The 24807-nt window shown below is 44.3% G+C and overlaps 1 protein-coding gene across 1 annotated transcript in view; it reads left to right on the top strand.

Moving 5' to 3' along the window:
* LOC147672896 (aarF domain-containing protein kinase 1-like) overlaps positions 1-24807 on the top strand; it is a gene marked incomplete at its 3' end in the record, with an annotated part of 519161 nt that overhangs the window by 144200 nt on the left and 350154 nt on the right. The window contains exon 3 of the mRNA XM_086947942.1: positions 7570-7653. Within this exon, the coding sequence (XP_086804068.1) occupies positions 7570-7653 (84 nt within the window). The remainder of the gene's footprint in view (positions 1-7569; positions 7654-24807) is intronic.

Raw genomic sequence — 24807 nt, 5'->3', positions numbered from 1 at the left:
GGTGCTGCCAATCGTCCGAAGGGGCTACTCCCTCCCCTTCGAGGCGACCCCTCCAGCCATGCCACCGCAGTACCACCGCATGTCGGGGGATCACTTGCGACTCCTCCAGGAGGAAGTTACGACCCTCTTGGCCAAAGGGGCCGCCGAGCGCGTTCCTGGGCCAGAAGTAGGAGGTGGTTGCTATTCCCACTACTTTCTGGTACCCAAGTAGGGCAAAGGAGGCCTACGCCCTATCTTTGACCTCCGGAGCGTCAGCGGCTTCCTCCGGAAGGAGAAGTTCAAGATGCTGACATTGGCTCAGGTCCTGGCTGCCCTGGACCCAGAAGACTGGATGGTAGCGTTGGACTTGCACGACACGTATTTCCACATCCCCGTCCTGCCGGCCCACCGGCATTACCTGCGGTTCACGGTAGAGCACTTTCAGTTTACCGTGCTCCCCTTCGGACTTACCAGCGCCCCACGGTTGTTCACGAAAGTGATGGCGGTGGTCGCAGCTCATCTGCGCAGATTAGGGGTTTCAGTCTTCCCCTATCTCGACGACTGGTTGTTGAAGGCGGGCTCGCCCTAGACAGTCGTCTCCCACCTCCAGACTACGGCCGACCTCCTGCACTCGCTGGGGTTCTCTATCAACGTGCCGAAGTCACACCTGTGCCCCTCTCAAAAGCTCCTTTTCAAAGGAGCCGTTCTGGACTCAGCGCAGTTTCAGGTCTATCCCCCCGAACAGCGGTTTTGGGATATTCAGGCTCTGATTCCGATCTTTCAGCCTTTATCCCGAATCTCGGTCAGATTGACGCTGCGGCTCCTGGGGCAGATGGCCTCCAGCATCCTTCTGGTGCATCATGCCAGGTGGCGGATGCGGGCTTTGCTGTGGGACCTGAAGTTTCAGTGGGCACAGCATCAGGGCAATATGTCCGACCACGTCCGAATCTCGGAGGGCACTGCCAGGCAGTTGCAGTGGTGGCTCATGAACCGCAATTGGGTCAGCGGCAGATCTTTCTCCCTACCCCAACTGGAGCACGTAGTGGTGACGGATGCGTCCCTCCTGGGATGGGGGGGCCACATGGGGGAGAGGGAGATCAGAGGCCTCTGGTCTCCAGCGGGGTCCCGGCTCCACATCAACCTTCTGGAGCTGCGGGCGATCCGGCTTGCACTGAAGGCATTCTTTCCCTCTGTCCGGGGAAGTGTAGTGCAGGTGTTCACGGACAACACCACCGCCAAGTGGTACTGCAACAAGCAAGGCGGGGTGGGGTCGTGGACCCTTTGTCAGGAGGCTCTGCGCCTCTGGACATGGCTGGAACACCAGGGCATCACCCTGGTGGTTCAACACCTGGCAGGTTCCCTGAACGCCAGGGCGGACAAACTCAGCCGCCGGTGCATGATGGATCACGAATGGCATCTGAACTCGGACGTGGCGCAAGGCCTCTTTCAGCAGTGGGGAGAACCTTGGTTAGATCTATTCCCCACCGAAGAGAACGCGCAATGTCATCAGTTCTGCGTGTTGGAATTTCCAAGGCGGCACTCGCTTGGAGACACTTTTCGGCGCGATCTGTTGTACGCCTTTCCGCCTATACCACTTCTGCCCAGAGTGCTGAAGAAGATCAAGCGCGACCGGGCCCAAGTCATCCTTGTGGCTCCGGACTGGGCACAAAGGTTTTGGTATCCCGAGCTACTCGGCATGTCAGTCGATCCCCCGATTCGTCTGCCTCTTCAGGAGGACCTTCTGTCGTAGCAGCAGGGGACGGTCCTCCACCCGAACCTGTCCAGCTTCCACCTCCATGCGTGGAGATTGAGCGGCGGCAGTTGAGGCCATTTGACTTGCCTCCTGAAGTCTATGATGTCATTCTGGCAGCCAGGCGTCCCTCCACAAAATGGGTATACGCTTGCAGGTGGAACAAATTTGTGGCATGGTGCACAGCAAAGGCTGTGGATCCTCTCTCTGCCCCCCCTTCAGAGGTTCTCCTCTTCCTTCTTTCTCTTGCCCAGCAAGGCTTTGCTCAGGGCACTCTTAAGGGCTACCTCTCTGCCATTTCTGCCTTCTTGAGTCTTCCTGATCAGCTTTCTCTTTTCAAGTCCCCTGTTGTAAATAGATTCTTGAAGGGCATCATGCACATGTTTCCTCCTGTTTCTTTCGTGATGCCTCAGTGGGACTTGAACCTTGTTCTGACCTATCTGATGTACGCACCTTTCGAGCCACTTCACAATTGCCCTCTTTGTCTTCAAACTCTTAAGACTGCATTCCTGGTTGCCATCACCTCTGCTAGGAGGGTGAGTGAGCTCCAGGCTCTGTCTTCTAAGCCTCCTTTCCATTCTGTCCATCTGGACAAGGTTGTTCTGAGGACTCGTCCTTCTTTCCTGCCCAAGGTGGTTACGGCCTTTCACATCGGGCAGTCCATCACCTTGCCCACCTTCTTTCCGCCTCCGCATCCCTCGAAAGAGGAAGAGAGGCTCCACCGTCTGGACCCAAAACGTGCGCTCTCCTTCTACCTTGATCGCACACACCAGTTCCGGGTGGACGACCAGCTCTTTGTTGGTTACTTGGGCACGAAGAAGGGACGGGCGGTGCACAAACGGACCATCTCTCGGTGGGTCGTGTTGTGCATCAAGGTCTGTTACTCCTTGGCTAAAAAGGAGCCCCCTGTTGGGCTGAGTGCCCATTCCACTCGGGCCACGGCGGCTACTACAGCCGTGGGTCTGGAAAGTCCCCTTGCAGGACATCTGTCCGGCAGCTACGTGGGCCTCGCTGCACACGTTTGCTAGGTGCTACTGCCTGGACAGCCTAGTCCGGAGAGATGGTTTTTTCGGCCGTTCCATTCTCCAGGACTTTCTGGTGTGATCTTAGTTCGCAGACCCACCTCCGAGGTTGGTATTGCTGGGGTATCTATTCTAAGGTAAGGAATCTAACACTAACCTGTTTCTTTCAGATGCACAAGTGACTTACCTTCGGTAACAATATATCTGTAAGAAACAATAGTTAGTGTTAGATTCCTTATCGCCCCACCCATCCTCCCCGTTCTGCGAACCGACATCTAGGGTTAAGTTATCTCCCTTTAAGGGCCCTAGTTTTATGGCACCAGTGTCAGTCTCTGGCATGGCTCTGCGTTCCTGGCACAGAAAGCTATGTACAAGAACTGACGTCCGCTCGCGAGGGCGGCGTCTATGTACTCCGACGACGTCATTCCAGCGATCACGACGCCTAGGACGGACGACGCGCAGGGGTACTGCTACGCAAAACTTTCCGGATCCAGTCTGACGCCTGGGGATATTCTAAGGCAGTGTTTCCCAAACTGTGGTCCGCGGACCCCCATGACACATTCCCAGGGGGTCCGTAGGCAACAGTTTTAAAAGCACAGAAACATTTCTTGTATAATTAGCAGCTTTCCAGCAACAATAAAAGTGTCAAGAGAATGCCAGTGATTAATGTACCTGCTGGAGATCGAGGAGAGTTTTGTTCAGTGGCAGCTTTGATTTAACTAATGTAGCACAGAGGGTTATTGTGCCTACTGCAAAAAACGTGTAACATGCATCTTAAAAAGCAGTATTTTATGTGCCTAGGTTCGTGGTTACTGCTTTTGTCACAGAGATTATTTTGTTCCTGTGCACTTCATAAGTGACAATCGTAATCTAGCAGAGGGACCTATAAACTGTCATCAAAGAGCTGCTTGCAAACTGCATGGTACCAGTTAGTAACTTATATTTTGTCCCAGTTATTCATTATCCTGATGCTGCTAAAAAGATATATTTGGGTGGAAATACATTTTTAATGTTAAAGTCAATGCTAGCCACTGTGTTATGTTCTGAATCCTGAGTTTGTGCTTTTCCAGACCAAGCACTCTTTAAACATTGTATATACACACTGATTTACATGTATGATTCAATGTCTCTATATGTGTGTGATGTAAAGTGCTGACATCCTACAATGGTATGAGAGATGCTATAAAACAAATGAAATACATGTGACAGAGGGGCTATTATTTCAATATAAAATACTAAGGGCCAGATGTACGATCTGTTTTTATATGCGCAAACGGGTTCGCGAACCCATTTGCGCATGCAAAAACTTATTGAGCCATGTACATAGCCTTTTTTCGCGAGTCGCAATTTATTTGCGACTCTCTAAATAGGTTTTGCAACTTTCAATTTGGAAGGGGCATTCCCTTCCAAATAGCGAGTCTCAAAACCATGTACAAATGTTTTGTGGTCGCAAAACAGTCACAATTACCACCTACTTCAAGTAGATGGTAATGTATTTGCAAATGGGAAGGGGTCCCCAGGGGACCCCTTCCCCTTTGCAAATGCATGCAAAATAATTTTTTAAGGGCAGGCTGTGTTCCCAAGGACCTCTGCCTGCCCTTAGAAAATGAAACGAAAACGTTCCATTTTCTTTTTTTTTTAAATGCATGGTAAACAGGCTGCATTTTCTTTTAAACTGCTATATTTAAAAGCAGTCCGAGACATGGTGGCCTGCAGAGCCCAGCAGGCCATTATCGCTGGGAGGGCTGGCATTCCCAATGGGCTCGCAAATTGCGAGAGGCTCATTAATATTAATGAACCTCGCAATTTGCGACCCCATTGGGAATCCCAAACAGTGTTAAACTGATGTACATTTCATTTAGCACCTCGTAATTTGCCACTCGCAATGTGTCGTCAATTGCGAGGTGCTAAATGAAATCGTCGTACATCTGGCCCCAAAATCCTTAGTACTTTCACTATTTGTTGTGTGCCCGTGTTTGTCTTTTTTCGAATGACTATTTTAATGTTTGAAATTTAACTCATACAAATTGCTTGGGGGTCCCCGGCTTCCAGTAGTGACTCAATGGGGGTCGTCAGGAGTCAAAAGTTTGGGAACCACTGTTCTAAGGTAAGGAATCAAACACTAACTACTATTTCTTACAGACATATTGTTACCAAAGGTAAATAACTTGTGCGTCAAGGCTTAAACTGCAAAAACACTGTGTCTCTTCAGGACTTTCCTTCACTTTTGTAAGCCCTCCAAAATCCACATTTTGAACCTTTAAAAGAGGTTACTGTAATGTTTTTGACATGGTGACTATTTTGGTAGCCATTATGATAGCCAGATATCTGAGGGATTGGAATGAATTATAATGTAATCTCCACCTTATTTAAAGATATTTGAGTGCAATAGTCTTCTTAAACTATGCTTTGGCTTTATTCCTAATATTAATAAAAAAATTCATAGAAATGGTTCTTCCTGTTTTATGGCCCAATCCGGTTTCAGAACAGGAATTTTAGTTAAAATAACTGGAAATGGTTAGAGTTGTTCATGTGTATATAGACCAATCATCTGTATTGAAATAATTTGTTTTTTTGTCTTGTGTATCCAGTTTGGTCCAATCAAACGTAGTTATAAGCCATCAACGTTGACATTGTTTTGTTAGATAAAAGTATTGCTTTATGCTATTCTTATGAAGGTCAGCACTTTCCAGGTTCCATCTAAGTTTAATCCTCTCTTTGAGTGACGCCTTCATCGACTGAATTGGGTGCAGCCTCTACTAATTGCATTTGTTAGCTGCTCTTTAAGCCAATGCATCCACTTTGCCAGTCATTCCAGACTGATCCTTCCTCAAGGTCTGGATCTTGATTATGGTTTAAAGGTTTGACGCGTCTTTGTTTTAAAATTGTTGCATACTTTGATTCAGGAGTCTTAGCCATAATTAAATGTTTATTTTGTGTGGTACGACGACATTTTATATTTTTAACAGAAAAACTCTGCAATAAAGCCCTACTGCTTGGATATGCCTGTTATAAGTAAGGGATAATATGAGGAATGAAGATAAGGAGGTAATGTCTAGATTACTTATCTGGCAATCTTCATTAATATCAATCTTCATTTCCCCTCCTAATATTTGCATTCCCTCCCTTCCTCCCCAATCTTCTTCAAGAGGATAGTAGGTTCATTAATATAGGATTGGGAGTTTGCTTCCATTACATTCACGAGAAGGGTGGTCCCACACAAATAATGCAAAGTGATAAAGGGGCTTGGTGGAGTGGGCTGGTTCTCAGAGGTAGAGCCTCTCTGCATTCAGTAAGTAATGGGACGAGAAATTGAGAATCAGTCTAATGAAAATTACAGGTAAGTAATCAAAGCACGATCCACCCATTCGGTGTTGTGTTTATGGGAAAGGCGTGGTAATTTCACACCCGATAAATACTGCAGCTGGATTATTGAAATTTAACAGGTGTGCCATAACGACCCAGGTATAGCTATTGAAATGAGCCCATAAATGTGTATGTCTGTGTAATGTAAAAAAAATACACAATCTGCTGTCTAGTTACATGCTTCTCTCCCCGTCTTCTTCATCAAATCACTGTTTTTGTAGTATATTTTCAGTGGGACCTGTAATCCTACATCATTGCTACACTGAAAATTTCTCTGTACAGTGGCCTGCTGTCTTTAGAGGCTAATGTCCCCCTAAAAAACGCTCCTAAAAATATTTTTTTTATTAAAGTTCTATGATCTATTAGAAAAGTGTGCTAATATACAGTGCAATGGTGTATCGGAGAAAGCAGAATGCGTTATTTAACCCGGAACAAGGTGAATCCATTTGTTTTGGGCAAATAATGTTCAAAACTGTTCAAATCACTGCAGAAAATGTCAAAATTCGTGTTTGTAGAACATTTCAGTATTCTGAAAAGAACAGATTTTGGTTTAAGATGGCGTCCTATAACAACAATTGTATATTTCTTAAAATGCCCCGCGGTCTTCCGTTGTATGCGGTGGCGGGAGGAATGCATGCAACAGAATAATCCTGGGTGCCTTCACCACAGTGACCATCCAAAACAGGCCTGTCCAGCAAATGGTAAGGAGGTCTGGATGCATTCTAGATTGTCAGGATGCACGCTTAAGATACATGTATTTGTATAACCCACAATTGACAAAAACTTCCACAAAATTTGAGCGTGTTCTGTACTTCTACCCACCCTGAAAGAAGAGTTACTCTTGCCCTTTGTTGGAGTACATCTCTGACCAGAGTTTGTGAATGTCCACTCATCCTAGGAGTTTCTGGTTGTTCACACATTGCAAGTGGTCGCAAATGCATAATTGTATGAGGCTGGAACATACATTTAAGCCATAGTTAACCCATGTATGCCCTTCAGGTTTCCTATTGCAAAGTTCCTAAAAGGCGTAAATGGAGCCATTCCAGCTGAAAATGAATATGGCCTATTGAATGTTATTGAAAATAGTTCATATACTGGTTATCCTGAAAACGTGATATGGATCTGGTGCTCTTAACCAAGTGTTGGATCTTAGTCCATAATGTTTTCATAAACAGTGCTACTGACTAACTGACTGTCCTTGAGGACTTTGCCACGATGCTCTTAGCGACTCATTGTAAATTCCATGTGCACATGACCATCCTGGAGATGCTGTAGGCATCCCCATACATGCTCCAGTTCCAATGTTATTGAATAGGTTAAGACTAATGTAAATCTCTGAGAATTTTGTGTCTAAAGGTCTGCTGGAAGCCCAAATGTTTTTAAAGTCTTGAAACTAACAGAGCTTCTGTGTTTCTCTGTTAGTAATTGTTTTTCTTTCTCCTATGTGTCCAGACAGCTGCCATCACCTATGACTACCTGCTCACCGTCAGAAATGTTCCGGATGGGTCTCTAGAGTACACCAACCTCAAATCAGAGGTGAGTAATCGGGGAGCTGCATTACAAACGACATTGGAAGCCAGGGCCAGCTCCAGTGGATATGCCAGGTTTGACGGGCCAATCCAAGTTTTCGAGGGGCACCCAAGGGACATTTGTGACACAACTAGTCTTCTGTGTGTGTTTTATTTTTTAACATTCCCTATAGGGAGGCGCCCTGCCCTCAGTGCCTGGTCGCCTTGCTTCCATGATAGCCATGTACTGATTTTCTGCTGCCTCCTTTTATGGTATTTGCAAATGTTTGTGCAGGGGCTGATCATAAGTTTCTTGGGGAGTTCCCTCATGCTGGGGCCTGTACCTTGACCTTGCCAGGTAGGTCGCTTACCCACCACACAGCTCCGCCTGTGCTGCCCTGCTGCTGCTGGTTAATGCTCTTGCCTCTGTCCGCCAGTGCCTCCTCGTTGCTGTGCCCGTTTTTCCTGTTGTTGCCCTTTTGCACTCTGCCTTCTATTCCCCTTGTGTGCCTGATTCTGTGCCCATTTTGCCTTCTGTTTCTCCTTGTGTGTCCCTGATTCTGTGTCCCTCGCTGCTCCCGTTTCCTGCCGCTACGTCCCCTGCGGCCCCACCCCCCTGACTGACCATTCTCTTCCCCTCCCTCCCGCCTCCCCATATATGGCGGCCAGTGTGCGGCCGTGCTGCTGGCACGCAGAAGGCGCCTGGACCGTGCCCAGCACCAGAACCCCTGGTTCTCGCGCCCCCCTGCACCCACCAGGACAATTGCCGCTGCTATGATGCAAGTACACCCCACACTCTCAATCCAAGACGGACCTGCCTCAAGGCCGCCCCGAAATGCACTCATCGTCCCTTCACCTACCGGAACTGCAGCTACACCAGCCTCAGAGCCGCCGAAGTGCCCGCCAAGAAGGACCCCAACCACCTCCGTTGCATCCTACTGAACACCCTTTCCGCATGCAAACACGCAGTTGAGCTCTGGGACCTGCTCGACACATCATCCCCGGACGTCGCCTTCCTGACAGAGACCTGGATGAACGACTCCTCCGCACCCGACATCGCCACAGCCATCCCAGACGGCTATAAGATCACCCGCAGAGACCGCACCAACGGAGTAGGAGGAGGAATCACCATCGTCCACAAGAACACCATCAGGGTCTCGACCAGCACCGACGACACTCTCAGCGCCGCCGAACACATGCACTTCCAGATCCACACTGACCCCAACACCACCCTAAGAGGGACCCTCATCTACAGACCCCCGGACCCCGACCCCAGTTCAGCGACTTCATCGCTGACTTCATCAGCTCGCATGCCCTAACCTCCTACGACTACATCCTCCTCGGAGACCTGAACTTTCACTTGGAGAACAACAATAACAGCAACTCGACCACCCTGATCGACAATCTCGCCAACCTCTGACTGAGACAGCTCGTCAACGCCGACCCATTCTGCCAGCCACACGCTCGACCCTGTCTTCTCCTCAAGCTCCCACATCTCCTTCAGCCACACCACGGAACTCCCCTGGACCGACCACCGTTGCATCCACTTCACCGTCCAGAAACCCACCACAGACCACCGCACCCAACAGATCCCACGCCGCTGCTGGAACAAAGTCACCGAAGATCAACTACAGGCAAACCTCACTCTCGGCCCACCCACCGACCTCTCCAACACCGACGACGCTGCCCGCAACCTCAGACGATGGATTGATGACTGCGCCAACACCGTCGCCCCACTGAAAAAACGCACCTACAGAGAGACCAGCAAGAGAGTCAGCTGGTTCACCCCGGAACTCCTAGCATCCAAGCGTACCTGCCGGAAACTAGAGATGAAATGGCACAGTGAAAAGACACCGGACAGCCACGCAGCCACAAAGATGCCATCTGCAACCACCATCACCTCATCAGGGCCGCCAAGAGGATCTCCTTCAAAGACTGCCTCGACAACAATGCACACAACAGCAAGGAGCTCTTCAACATCGTGGAGGAACTCTCCAACACCAACGACATCCAGCGTTCGCAAGCCCTGTGCAACTCCTTCGCCACCTTCTTCCACCGCACCATTACCGACATCCACGACCGCTTCAACACCCAGACAGCCCCAACAGACACCAACACACCAGACTCGCCACACACCATCGACCATGACCCCTTGCCAGCCTGGGCCAACTTGAACATCGATGACACCATCAAGACCATGAGCACAATCCACTCAGGCTCCCCGTCAGACCCTTTTCCGCACCACATCTTCAACAAAGCTAGCAGTTCCATCGCACCCCACCTGCGCAACCTCATCAACCTCTCCTTCGAGACCGCAACCTTCCCAGAGAGCTGGAAACATGCTGAGATCAACGCCCTGCTCAAAAATCCCAAGGCAGACCAGAGAGACCTCAAGAACTTCTGGCCCGTCTCCCTGCTTCCTTTCCCAGCCAAGGTCATCGAGAAGATCGTCAACAGACAGCTAACCCAATACCTCGAAGAAAACGGCATCCTTGACCCATCCCAGTCAGGATTCCGCTGCAACCACAGCACCGAGACTGCCCTCATCGCCGCCAACGACGACATCAGGACCCTGCTGGATAACGGTGAGACCACAGCCCTCATCCTGCTGGACCTCTCCGCTGCCTTCAACACTGTCTGCCACCGCACTTTACGCGCACGCCTCAATGACGCAGGGATCCGAGACAAGGCCCTGGAATGGACCACCTCCTTCCTCTTTGGCAGGACCCGAGCGTCTGCCTCCCCCGTTCCAATCCGAAGCGTCCGAGATCATTTGCGGCGTACCCCAGGGATCATCCCTCAGCCCGATACTGTTCAACATCTACATGACCCCGCTCGCACGCATCAACCGACAGCACGACCTCAACATAATCTCCTATGCCGACGATACTCAACTGATCCTCTCCCTCACCAAGGACACCCTCACCGCCAAATCCAACCTCCACGAAGGAATGAAGGCCGTCGACGATTTGATGAAGAGCAGCCGACTAAAGCTGAACACTGACAAGACCGTGGTCCTCATCCTCGGCTCCAACCCTTCAGCCTGGGACGACTCCTGGTGGCCTACGACACTGGGGGCAGCCCGACACCCACCGACCACGCACGCAACCTGGGTGTCATCCTCGACTCAACGCTCTCCATGGCCAAGCAAGTCAACGCAGTCTCCTCCTGCTGCTTCAACACCCTCCGCATGCTCCGCAAGATCTACAGGCGGATCCCGACAGATACAAGAAGAACAGTAACCCAGGCCCTCGTCAGTAGCAAACTCTACTATGGAAACGCCCTCTATGCGGGAGCCCCTGTCAAGCTCATCAAACGACTGCAATGCATTCAAAACGCCTCAGCACGCCGGATCCTCGACGTACAACACCACAGCCACATCACCCCCCACCTGAGAAACCTGCACTGGCTCCCTGTCGACAGTAGAATCTTCTTAATACTCCTCATCCATGCACACAAGTCACTCCACAAGACCGGCCCAGACTACATCAACAGTCTGCTCTTCTTTTACGTCCTCAACCGCCAGCTCCGCCGACCTCTCCCTCGCCACCGTCCCCTGCATCCGAAGAACCACCCCAGGCAGCAGATCCTTCTCCCACCTTGCCGCCAAGACCTGAACACCCTTACACTCGGCTTACGACAGACCCAAGACCTTCTGACCTTCTGAAGGCTACTCAAGACCTGGCTGTTCGGCCAGTAGCGCCCCCCCCCCCCCCCCCCCACCTCTTCTCTTCCCTTTTTTCTTCCCCATCGCATTGAGACCCTCGCGGGTAAGTAGTGCGCTCTTCAAATTCCGTGATTAATTGATTGATTAATTGGAGGATCTTTCAGATGCTCCTACCGAGAAGGAGTGTGCAGAGATTTGGTGAAGTCCATCATCTCTGTGCTCCAGTATCTCTTGATTCTCCTCAGTGCACATGTATGTCCAGGGCTCATTCCATGTATGTCCTGTGCATGTCCTAAACAGCTCTCGATGATATATTTAAAAATCTTCTTTGTATGCAAATATGAAGAGGTCAACAGTAGACTGAAATCTTATGTTTATGTTCATATCTTTTCGTACAAGATCAGTCGATTTTCTAAGAAGACCAACTCTGTGACCCATCCAACAAACTGCGTATTCAAAGCGTATCCACGTCACAGTATTAGGGAAATAACAAATGCGCACTTCATTGCAGTTCATGCTTTCAGTAATGTTTAGTCCTTGCTACAAGATCCTCAGGTCTCATGCACTTGTTTTAATTCTCAGTTAGCTGTATTCTAATCACTGCCCTCCCATTCTTTCTAAGCAGTGCATTACTTCTCTGCAATACATGCAATGTGCCTGCCCACTGCTTCTTATACATTGGGCGACCAGATTGTATTGTATTGTATATTGGATTTGTATAGCGCTATATCACCCAGGGGTCTCTAAGCGCTTGGCAGAAAGTGAGCACAATGCTAGAGGGGAGAGAGTTAAACATTACCCCAAGCCTCCTGAAACAGCACCGTTTTTAGCTTTTTTCTAAAAGGTAGAAGATTTGTTTCTTTGCGCAGGCTCTCTGGCAGTTTGTTCCATGCACTGGGAAAACACTTTTACAGTCATACACTTTGCCTTTTCATACCATTGTTCATTATGGTTGCCACCTGGCTGTTTATTTGTTTACTGGCATGCCCAGTATTTTTATGTTCCTACTGCTGGGAAAATTTGGAAAATCACCTGAATCCGATAATTTTTTCCTCTTACCTGTACATACTTTAAAAAGTAAATAAAGAAGAAATCCCTGCAAATATATTCTACAGCTGCCGTCATGTTCCCTAGCTGAAAAATTAAAGTAAGCAAAGACAGAAAAAGCATTTGAAAATAGATACAAAAAATGTTATATAAATTTCTTTTTAAATATCATTCTCGGGCCTTTGCAAAATCTTAAAACGTGAACAAATGGCTAGTATTTTTCTTGGGTAGCACGGCAACCTTATATGTTTTCAGATGTGTTGGTCCAATTGACATAATTATAATTAACAACCAGTACAATCTCCTGATTGCAGAGATATTGAAAATCAAAACCCCAAACTGGAAAAGTGGTGTCCCAGTGATATGGAGTCATCTGGCCACCATAGTAATGCACGCAATGCATGTTGTTCCTCCATAGTTTGTGTGACAGGTCTCACACCCTCAGTAGGCAGCGTGAAGTCCCTGCAGTGCATGCCATTCTCCATGTTGCTTAATCCAGTGTACACTGTTTGTCTTGTTTCCCACTCAATGGCTCCCATTTGGGTTTCTCCTTCGGATCACCCCGTCTCCTCGCAGTATACATAGAAAGTTTCTACTTCCTGATAAGGTGCACCATTATCTCACAAAATCTCTAGGTGAGGATTTTGTTTGCTTTCATTGTGTTGAATTCCCTACCCGTGGCCATGCAGGAAATGAGGAGATCCCACTGGATCCCAGTTTCAGCAGCTATATCTGTGCTATATTTGTGATCCCGCTGACCCAGTAAAATATGCTCAGTTTGTCCTGGTGTCATTTCCTGAAAAGGGACACAATTCAGCAGTGCCTGCATATTGTCTGCTTTCTGTTCATGGAAGCACCCTGCAGGCGTAGATGAGGCTTTCATATTTTTTTCTCAGCTGGGTCCAAAAGAAAGGCCTGAATTAAAAGGTAATCAGCCCTTCTTGTAGTCAAGCGTCATCCTATCCGGGAGCCATCTGAAGCTGAACACCTTGATGCCAATGCAGTGGAAGGAAGCAAAGGCACAGAGCTTGTCACTTTTCAAATGCTTTAGAGAAACTATAGTTTGGAGGCAGGTTTTGGCTTTTTTCAACCCCCATTTAGGAGATGCGCGTGCAGTGTAAGAATGTCAAGCGTATTTGTGGGTATGAATAATTAGACAAATAAAGATTTAGACGGCATTCTAAATTATTTTTTGTTTATTTTTTATAGCATTTCTTATTCTAGTGTAAAGTATGAGTGCTTTGCATAACACACACACTGACAGTATATTATACAAGTATATAAGTCAGTGTTTATGTTACAATAGACAATGAGGATTATAAGCAGCAGGTGTGACATATTGTGCCTGCTTTTTTTAAAAACAGATTTTATTGGCATTTAATATATCGACACTTTGCATACAGTCCAATCCTAGAATTGCTTACATAAATCTTAGCGTATTGCTGGTGCCTTATATTCAAACTCCCCAACTGGTGCCCCGTCCCCTCCCTCCACCCTCCCTCCCTCTTGAGTTGCTTCCGCTAGTTACCCTCTTTTCTCCGATATTTGGCGACTGGTACCTCTCTAAAGTTGGATCTGTTGAACGTGTGTTTCCCTTGCCTTTATGCTGATAGAGGGGTGTGAGGGGGCCTTCCGGGGGGAGGGGGGGGGGGCGGAGGGGATTCGGCCTTCCGGGGGGGGGGGGGGGGGGTAGGGGGCCCTGTCTCCTCCTTATCTGCCCTGTACCTCTTCTGCAACATATTGTTCCTACTTATAGACAGTATATGTTAAGAGTGCATGGTCGGGAGAAACACAACTTCAGGATTTAAATGTAATGTAGTGATTGGGGTTGTTTGTAATAACAAAACTTTAGTACTACCCAGAAGAGCCCTTCTTTGCAAACTTAGAATGACAATAGATTGAGAACAATAACAATAATGATCAACACCCACGACCTAGAGTTTGTTTGTAACTCCTTGATGTTTGTTCATAGGTCACTGTGATATATATTAGAAGGAATGCAGTTTATAAAATGGAAGTAACACAAGGATCGCTGACAAAAACAGTAACCCACTTACCTATCTACATAAAATAAACATCTTTGATGTGCATGTTACAAAATGTGCTTTGCAGCAGGTACATTGACACTTTTTTCTGAGTCAAAACTGTGACTGGATAAAAACACAGAACTCTCCTAGAATTGCATTAGCCACCAGAGTTATGTTCGAGTCGTTCGCCTTATTATAATTTCCTGAAAATTGCTGAGCATACAAAGATTTCTGCAGCAGGTCTCTTAACTCATAAGATATTTCAAAATGCAGACTCTTTGTGGCCAATGAAGTAAGCTAGAACAGATTTACTGTCACATTTGTTGTCTTGCCAATTTCTTTGCTGCAGATTTTTTTTGTGTGTAAATGTTCAAGTTGACTATCAGACTCCCTTTTTATAACTCTTTCCCTTGTAACTCCACCCATCGTGACTCCACCCCGCCCTCCTTCCTGCTTCCATGCCTATACCCCAATTTATGGGCTCCTGCATGATTTTTTAGGTCGAGCCTGGGCAGCGCATGCGCTACTCTGCGATGCATGCTATTCAGGTGGGGACTTTAAGCTCCGCCCACTCTCCACCTATATTTTTAATTGGCTTGTGTCATTGTCCACTGTAAACTGTGGCTGTCATTGGTCAATAGGCTTAGTAGTCCCTGCTCAAGTACCGCCTTGTCTCATTTTGTAACCTCTCATGGCGACACCCCCTGTTACCTGGGTTATTACTTGGTAGGCTTTAATTACAGCACTATTTTCTCAAATAGCTTTGTCAAGGACATGCTCTCTCCTAAAGTTTAAAAACATTTTTTTTAATTATTATTTTTTTAAAGCGTGGGTGCCTGAACGCATTTGCAATGCAATAGGTCTCGTATTTGCGAGAGTTTAAGCTATTGGCATTGTAAATGACAATGCCTTTTATTTATCTATTTTAAAAACGGCACATAAATAAAAGGCATTGTCATTTGCAATACCAATAGCACAAATTCTCGCAAAAGCGAGACCTATTGCATTGCAAATGCTTGTTTCAGATTCCAACACAACTGGTTGGCCTTTGCGACCTCTTGTCGATCGTTGTTGAATCAATCCCATCGACTGCGATGTGGCGCCGGGTGTTATTCACGCAGTGACCATTAGATGGCAGTAAGCTGCTGTATTTGTCGCGTCGTCTTTTTGCAGACCTGCACTAGATTTTCGGTTACTCAAATGCTACTGAAATCCTGAGCAGGGAGATCTGGGCCAAATGTCTTATTTACTCTCTTGTCTCAAAGGAGTCTGGTAGTAGGAACGAAGGCGCGGACTTGTGATGTGAATGAGGAACCGAAGAAATTGAACTTCCCAGTCATGTTTTATTAGCCTTAATTCTAGAAAGGCTGGAACTTCATTTGAGTTCTCATTACAACTTTCCTGAAAACTCCGATTCGGGTGTTAATTCGATTGCAAATGTTGCTGCAAGCCCAGCCCCCCCCCCCCCCCCCCCCCCCCCCACCCATGTTATACCTCTTTAAAGCAGAGAGAACATATCCGGGTCGCAGGAGCGGAGTGGATTAATTTTTGGAATGAGGGTAAAACGTGCTGAGAGCAGTGCACTCACAACAGTTTCCGTGGTGTGACAAAACGCATAACGGTGTGGTGATGCCTTCCATATCCGATAATGACTATATCCTGCCATATTCTGGGCGCATTATTACGTCATTGGCGTACTCGCGGATCTTGTAATGAGCCCGACGGGCCAACAGTCTTGTCTTCTCATAAATTGTGTAGGAACACATTTCCCAACACACAAATTTCACCAGGTATTGCTGCATTCATGTAGCAGCGCTTCACACGCCAGTTAACGGAGAAGTGTGTGGACTGGGAAGTGTTGTTTTTGTGGTTCTCCTGTGCGAGAAGCTTTTTGAAGCCATGCCTGAATGACCCGAAGGATGCTCTTAACCTTTCCTGAGGCGCATTACTTGCCCAGTGGCGTTTTAAGGCATGGACAAAGAGGGCTCTGGCCCAGGGCCCCAGCCTTTCAGGGGGCCCCCTGTTAGAGCCGGCTCTGTTCTGCAGGGAGTCTAACCCCGATGACCTTGAATAATTATTAAGCATATTGTTTTAAATATGTTTACCTTTAACTTATTTTTAATATGGATAATATGGAGAGTCTATTGCAGACATTTTGCAAAGAAATGTTTGTTTCAATGAACATCCATAAAAAAGTTTCTTTTAGATCAAAACAGGACCCCAGATATGAGAAAGAAGAGGGTGTTACAGAGATTATTTTCAGAAATGTTAGTGAGTTGCTGCTGTGTAACAATATTGAAATCACTTCAAATCTTAGAAGGAGAAACCCTTAATCGAAAAGGGAAGGGGTTTTCTTAGAACAGACAAAAAAAGACAGGTTCCCTTTTCGTGTAGTCTAGAGAGAGAGACGTTCGTCTCTGAAGGTTGTTTTTAGAAGGGGTTCTATGGTGAGCCAAAACACGTATTAAAGCTGTTCAGAGATCAACAAATTTACAGTCAATTAAAACTTCATTTAGTACACAACATTTTGCCTCTCTTAGATTATAACATAAATTAATAAGGATGTAAACACTATTATTTATTAAAAGCAATTCTTTATTGTTCTCTATTCATACCGCATTATTTAGAATAAACTCAAAAATTAAAAAGTTTTTTAAAAACAGTTACTGTTGCATTATTATGCCCGACAGACATTAAACAATTTTTACAGTTAAAAAGTAGTAATCCTTTTCAAGAAACACATTTGTCAAATAAAACAAAAACTTTATCAATTTTATTACAAAACTCAAATTGTCGACGCGGCGTTTCGGTGATTCTATGTCTTCACCTTCTTCAGGACAGTGTGTAAGTTAAAAAATTCTAAAAAGTTAAAACACAGAGAAAAACAATTACTGTACTTGGTCTGTGGTAGAACAGAATTTACCTTTAAACTATACAGTCTTTACATCATATCTCCTATGTTTACACCAACAGTTAAATTTCAAGCATTTTAAGCGGTCTCAATGACACCCTTGCTATGATAAACAGTTAACAAAAAGAACAGGCCTGAATGTTATTTGTAGATCCCACAAGTTTGGTTTGGTCACACCTTATAGTTTATATCCCTTCGTGCCTCTTATTTTAGGGCGGTAAGTTAAATGTTCAATTATAACTTATTGGTCATCTTTGTTGTGTCGATGGCCTCATTTGTAACTGTTTCTAAGGTATTGGCTGTGTATTTAGTTCATACATACCTCTAGTTAAGCTGTTATTTGGTCAGTCGCTTTTTGAAGAAATTGGCGAGTTGTGACGCTGTCGGATATCTCGACTTCTGTGAGAACAGTTAGATAAAACGGGTCATTAGATCACCTCTGGCTGTTTTCTATATTATTTTCAGATTTATCTTACTTTCAATTTCTTATTACCTTGCTTTAGAGGAATTTCCTCATATGAAACATGGTTTTGGACCGCCTCTTCAATAATTTTTGTCAAGGGCGTGCCTATCAATTTTTTTTAATTTTAGTAGTTACTTATAACTTAAATCAATTGTTTATAATCTCAGTGTACATAATATTCTCCTATGGTTGTTCTAAACTTATAAAGTAGAATAGAATTTTCAATACCTGCAATTTTTCACAGAGAAGTCTGTGTCCCTGGAGGGTATCAATTTTCATCACCCGATTTATGGTTTAGGTGTTTGTTCTTAAGGAGCTAGGAAACACCAAAAGATACATTTTACCACGGGGCTATGGCGGGGATACTGACATCATTCAATAATCTCTCTCTAATTTTTGCTACCTCATGTGACATTTATGCTAAGAGTACCTGAGATGCTTCAAAGAAGGATCTTATGCAGAGGTCGGTTTCCTTGTCCTCGCCCGGTATTTATAAGGGTGGTAGTTCTAACCCTTTTGGGAAACTGAAAAAAATGCATATGGAAGCTTAATTTAGGGGGGGTCTAGTGATATCTAATTTTGATCTCGCACAAACGACTTGGATACATTACCTTAGGTTATCTTTTTAGGAGCTCGTACTTGTTTTGGTAGTGGAGCTTATCACAGATGCGGGGGTTAATTCTTGCTTTGTCTGAAACATGAACAGACAAAACGACTATTTTAGATCTATGGTATTAATCAAAGTTAGTTTAGTCACTGGAACTCCGGGTGCGCTCTACTCTAGGATTTGGGTAGGGCTGTACTTACTTGAATTCTTCCTCCTCGCGTTTTCCGGGCGTACACCTCTGCCGACTTGCAGGTAGTGGGTACTGGCTGCTGGTTACTTTCAGGTTTTTATAAGTCTGTTGATTGGTTAATTTTGCTTAAGCTTTCGCACCTGGGGTTTCATTCGAGAAGGTGCTTGGTTCTGGGGTTGAATATGGCGGCCATCTTGGCACTGTAAACCATTCATTGGGCACACCTACAGTTTATTTCATCCTTGTTTACTCCAGTGTGTACGCACTCTTTTTCTTTATATTACGTTTATCGAATGCAGTTTTATTTTACCAGATGGAGTTTGTATTACTTCGTACTTTCTGAATTTCCCCCGATAAATGTTCGCCGGGATACGCGCTATGTGCGCATGCGTGGCGGACATCTTGGAATGGGTTGACACTCAGCCCTTATTGTTTATAGGGTTTTAATCTACAAACTTTCAATTTCCTTGTCCTAACATTTATTTATATCTTTCTATTTGCATGTCTGTTGGGCATCTAGGAGATTCCCCGCCAGTGCTCAAGAGTCAAAAATGTACTTGGCTTTTTAATTCGGTGCCATGTTAAAACTTGGTTCAGTATGGCGGCCATCTTGGTGTTACCAACCATTCATTGGGCACATATTTATTTTCTTATATCCTTTTACCACGATTCTATTACAATATCGGTCTTTACTTTGGATTTATTAAGTACGGTTCTTTTTTACCCAGGGAATTTTATGTTAGACCCTATTATCTAAAATGGGCACCTCGGATATGCTCGCATCAATGCGCATTCTATGCGCATGCGCGGTGGACATCTTGGAACAGGTTACAATCCGCTCTTATATATATAGGATTGTGGTCGTCAAATATCTAGGTATTCAATGTATCTATCCTTAAAACCATTTATCTCTTGTTTATGAATATCTGGACATTTCTGACCCGCGTTTGAGGGTCAAGGATCTTATGTTCTAATTTTTTAGTTGGTTGCTTGTTCAACCACTATTTGTGGGCTGTACATAATTTTGGGCACTGAATATATTTCATGTGATTAAACCTCAACATTTCTGACCTGCTAATGCCACAATCCATACTGGTCATAAATAGAGGTTACCATTTTTACTCCGATCTCTTAGATCCTATTTAGTATTTCTTTAATATCGATAACTTAGGGTCATCTGCTTCGGGATTAGTGCGTAGGTCATGCTAAAGCGTCTATTCATTATTAATGGTTCCAATATCCTATGTTATTTTTTTACAGACACTAAATTCATATCGTTAAGTTTAGCTATTTTGGCCCTGTCTAGGGATTTAAAGGATCCTATCCCATTCTTCTCTACTATTTAATCCGTTTTTAAAAGTATTAAACTTAGACATGTAATACTGTTCTCTTTTTCTTCTTTTCGTGTCCAAGTCACCTCCTCTGTTATTTAGTGTGACTACTTCGAGCACAAACCATTTGAGATCTTCGACCTTATGTTTCATGGTTTCCCAATGTTCAGTCAAAGGGGCATTTGCCCGTTTTGATCTGATGGCTGATTTGTGCTCATTTAGCCAGAGTCGTATCTCTCTGGAGGTTTCTCCTACGTATGCTTTCTGGCAGGGGCACTGTATCATATATATTACATTGGATGTCCTACAGTTTACTAATTCAGTTTGCTGATGGCTGACTCCATTGTAGGTGACTTTAGGCCCCTTAATGATCAGATCGCAATTTTTACAGGAACCGCATGGGAAGTTACCCACTGGGGTTTTCCCGTCTATGGTTCTCATTTTGTTCCTCCTATGATTGTCAGGATACGTATGCACTAAGCAATTTTTAATTGTTTTATTCCTACGGAAGGCATAGATGGGTTTGGGTAGGGGAGCACTGTTCTGGTTTTGCAGTAAGTTCCAATTTCTATTTATCAGATTCTTGATCTTATTGCTAATATTGGAAAAGTTTGTGACGCACACTAGCTGTTGCTCTTTTGAGGGCCGTGCTATTTTTGGTTCAAATATGCTATCTCTATTGAAATATTTCGCTCTTTTATAAGCTTTCTTAACCATATTTTTGGGATAACCTCTTGACAAAAATTTATTGGTAAGGGTTAGGGCATGTTTCTCAAATTCCTTATTGTCTGTACAATTCCTTTTCACTCTTAAAAACTGACCAAAGGGTATATTATTCTTTTGGGTGGATGGGTGGTAACTACCGAAATGCAACATTGTGTTACGGTCAGTGGGCTTACTAAAGAGTTCTACTTTTAAGAGACCTTCTGAGTGTTTTATCCTTAAATCTAAGAAATTGCAGCTTTGGTTGCTGTAGGCGGAGGTGAATTCTAAATTCTTGTCCCCAAGGTTTATCCATTCGATAAAATCCTTTAGGACCTCTTCACTGCCTGACCATATAAAGAACACGTCGTCAATAAAACGATACCACATTTTAATGTTTTTAAAAAAAGGGGACAATTCATTAAATATATGTTTCTCCTCAAAGGTTGAGACATAAAGGCACGCTAGACTTGGTGCGCAGGTTGCGCCCATACTGGTGCCCTTTATCTGTTTAAACAGGTCTTCTTTAAATAAAAATATATTGTTTGTTAGAATGATCTCAATACAGTCTGTTATAAATTGCGCATGTTCAGACATATCCTCTTCTCCACCTTTAAGGATATTTTCCATCATTATTCTCGTATCTTGCTGTGGGATGTTCGTGTATAGTGACTCTATGTCTAGAGTCACTAGCCACTGGTTGTCACTGTTATACGGTTCATTTTCAATTTTAGTGATCATATCTGTCGTGTCTTTGATATAGGCTTTTTGTAACTCAACAAAAAGCCTATATCAAAGACACGACAGATATGATCACTAAAATTGAAAATAAACTGTATAACAGTGACAACGAGTGGCTAGTGACTCTAGACATAGAGTCACTATACACGAACATCCCACAGCAAGATACGAGAATAATGATGGAAAATATCCTTAAAGGTGGAGAAGAGGATATGTCTGAACATGCGCAATTTATAACAGACTGTATTGAGATCATTCTAACAAACAATATATTTTTATTTAAAGAAGACCTGTTTAAACAGATAAAGGGCACCAGTATGGGTGCAACCTGCGCACCAAGTCTAGCGTGCCTTTATGTCTCAACCTTTGAGGAGAAACATATGTTTAATGAAATGTCCCCTTTTTTTTGAAAACATTAAAATGTGGTATCGTTTTATTGACGACGTGTTCTTTATATGGTCAGGCAGTGAAGAGGTCCTAAAGGATTTTATCGAATGGATAAACCTTGGGGACAAGAATTTAAAATTCACCTCCGCCTACAGCAACCAAAGCTGCAATTTCTTAGATTTAAGGATAAAACACTCAGAAGGTCTCTTAAAAGTAGAACTCTTTAGTAAGCCCACTGACCGTAACACAATGTTGCATTTCGGTAGTTACCACCCATCCACCCAAAAGAATAATATACCCTTTGGTCAGTTTTTAAGAGTGAAAAGGAATTGTACAGACAATAAGGAATTTGAGAAACATGCCCTAACCCTTACCAATACATTTTTGTCAAGAGGTTATCCCAAAAATATGGTTAAGAAAGCTTATAAAAGAGCGAAATATTTCAATAGAGATAGCATATTTGAACCAAAAACAGCACGGCCCTCAAAAGAGCAACAGCTAGTGTGCGTCACAAACTTTTCCAATATTAGCAATAAGATCAAGAATCTGATAAATAGAAATTGGAACTTACTGCAAAACCAGAACAGTGCTCCCCTACCCAAACCCATCTATGCCTTCCGTAGGAATAAAACAATTAAAAATTGCTTAGTGCATACGTATCCTGACAATCATAGGAGGAACAAAATGAGAACCATAGACGGGAAAACCCCAGTGGGTAACTTCCCATGCGGTTCCTGTAAAAATTGCGATCTGATCATTAAGGGGCCTAAAGTCACCTACAATGGAGTCAGCCATCAGCAAACTGAATTAGTAAACTGTAGGACATCCAATGTAATATATATGATACAGTGCCCCTGCCAGAAAGCATACGTAGGAGAAACCTCCAGAGAGATACGACTCCGGCTAAATGAGCACAAATCAGCCATCAGATCAAAACGGGCAAATGCTCCTTTGACTGAACATTGGGAAACCATGAAACATAAGGTCGAAGATCTCAAATGGTGTGTGCTCGAAGTAGTCACACTAAATAACAGAGGAGGTGACTTGGACACGAAAAGAAGAAAAAGAGAACAGTATTACATGTCTGAGTTTAATACTTTCAAAAACGGATTAAATAGTAGAGAAGAATGGGATAGGATCCTTTAAATCCCTAGACAGGGCCAAAATAGCTAAACTTAACGATATGAATTTAGTGTCTGTAAAAAAATAACATAGTATATTGGAACCATTAATAATGAATAGACGCTTTAGCATGACCTACGCACTAATCCCAAAGCAGATGACCCTAAGTTATCGATATTAAAGAAATACTAAATAGGATCTAAGAGATCGGAGTAAAAATGGTAACCTCTATTTATGACCAGTATGGATTGTGGCATTAGCAGGTCAGAAATGTTGAGGTTTAATCACATGAAATATATTCAGTGCCCAAAATTATGTACAGCCCACAAATAGTGGTTGAACAAGCAACCAACTAAAAAATTAGAACATAAGATCCTTGACCCTCAAACGCGGGTCAGAAATGTCCAGATATTCATAAACAAGAGATAAATGGTTTTAAGGATAGATACATTGAATACCTAGATATTTGACGACCACAATCCTATAGATATAAGAGCGGATTGTAACCTGTTCCAAGATGTCCACCGCGCATGCGCATAGAATGCGCATTGATGCGAGCATATCAGAGGTGCCCATTTTAGATAATAGGGTCTAACATAAAATTCCCTGGGTAAAAAAGAACCGTACTTAATAAATCCAAAGTAAAGACCGATATTGTAATAGAATCGTGGTAAAAGGATATAAGAAAATAAATATGTGCCCAATGAATGGTTGGTAACACCAAGATGGCCGCCATACTGAACCAAGTTTTAACATGGCACCGAATTAAAAAGCCAAGTACATTTTTGACTCTTGAGCACTGGCGAGGAATCTCCTAGATGCCCAACAGACATGCAAATAGAAAGATATAAATAAATGTTAGGACAAGGAAATCGAAAGTTTGTAGATTAAAACCCTATAAACAATAAGGGCTGAGTGTCAACCCATTCCAAGATGTCCGCCACGCATGCACACATAGCGCGTATCCCGGCGAACATTTATCGGGGAAATTCAGAAAGTACGAAGTAATACAAACTCCATCTGGTAAAATAAAACTGCATTCGATAAACGTAATATAAAGAAAAAGAGTGCGTACACACTGGAGTAAACAAGGATGAAATAAACTGTAGGTGTGCCCAATGAATGGTTTACAGTGCCAAGATGGCCGCCATATTCAACCCCAGAACCAAGCACCTTCTCGAATGAAATCCCAGGTGCGAGAGCTTAAGCAAAATTAACCAATCAACAGACTTATAAAAACCTGAAAGTAACCAGCAGCCAGTAACCACTACCTGCAAGTCGGCAGAGGTGTACGCCCGGAAAACGCGAGGAGGAAGAATTCAAGTAAGTACAGCCCTACCCAAATCCTAGAGTAGAGCGCACCCGGAGTTCCAGTGACTAAACTAACTTTGATTAATACCATAGATCTAAAATAGTCGTTTTGTCTGTTCATGTTTCAGACAAAGCAAGAATTAACCCCCGCATCTGTGATAAGCTCCACTACCAAAACAAGTACGAGCTCCTAAAAAGATAATCTAAGGTAATGTATCCAAGTCGTTTGTGCGAGATCAAAATTAGATATCACTAGACCCCCCCTAAATTAAGCTTCCATATGCATTTTTTTCAGTTTCCCAAAGGGTTAGGACTACCACCCTTATAAATACCGGGCGAGGACAAGGAAACCGACCTCTGCATAAGATCCTTCTTTAAAGCATCTCAGGTACTCTTAGCATAAATGTCACAGGAGGTAGCAAAAATTAGAGAGAGATTATTGAATGATGTCAGTATCCCCGCCATGGCCCCGTGGTAAAATTTATCTTTTGGTGTTTCCTAGCTCCTTAAGAACAAACACCTAAACCATAAATCGGGTGATGAAAATTGATACCCTCCAGGGACACAGACTTCTCTGTGAAAAATTGCAGGTATTGAAAATTCTATTCTACTTTATAAGTTTAGAACAACCATAGGAGAATATTATGTACACTGAGATTATAAACAATTGATTTAA

This window comes from Lissotriton vulgaris, unplaced genomic scaffold (assembly GCF_964263255.1).
Source record: "Lissotriton vulgaris unplaced genomic scaffold, aLisVul1.2 SCAFFOLD_1222, whole genome shotgun sequence".
Lineage (NCBI taxonomy): Eukaryota > Metazoa > Chordata > Amphibia > Caudata > Salamandridae > Lissotriton > Lissotriton vulgaris.
This window is presented reverse-complemented; position numbering and strand designations above follow the sequence as displayed.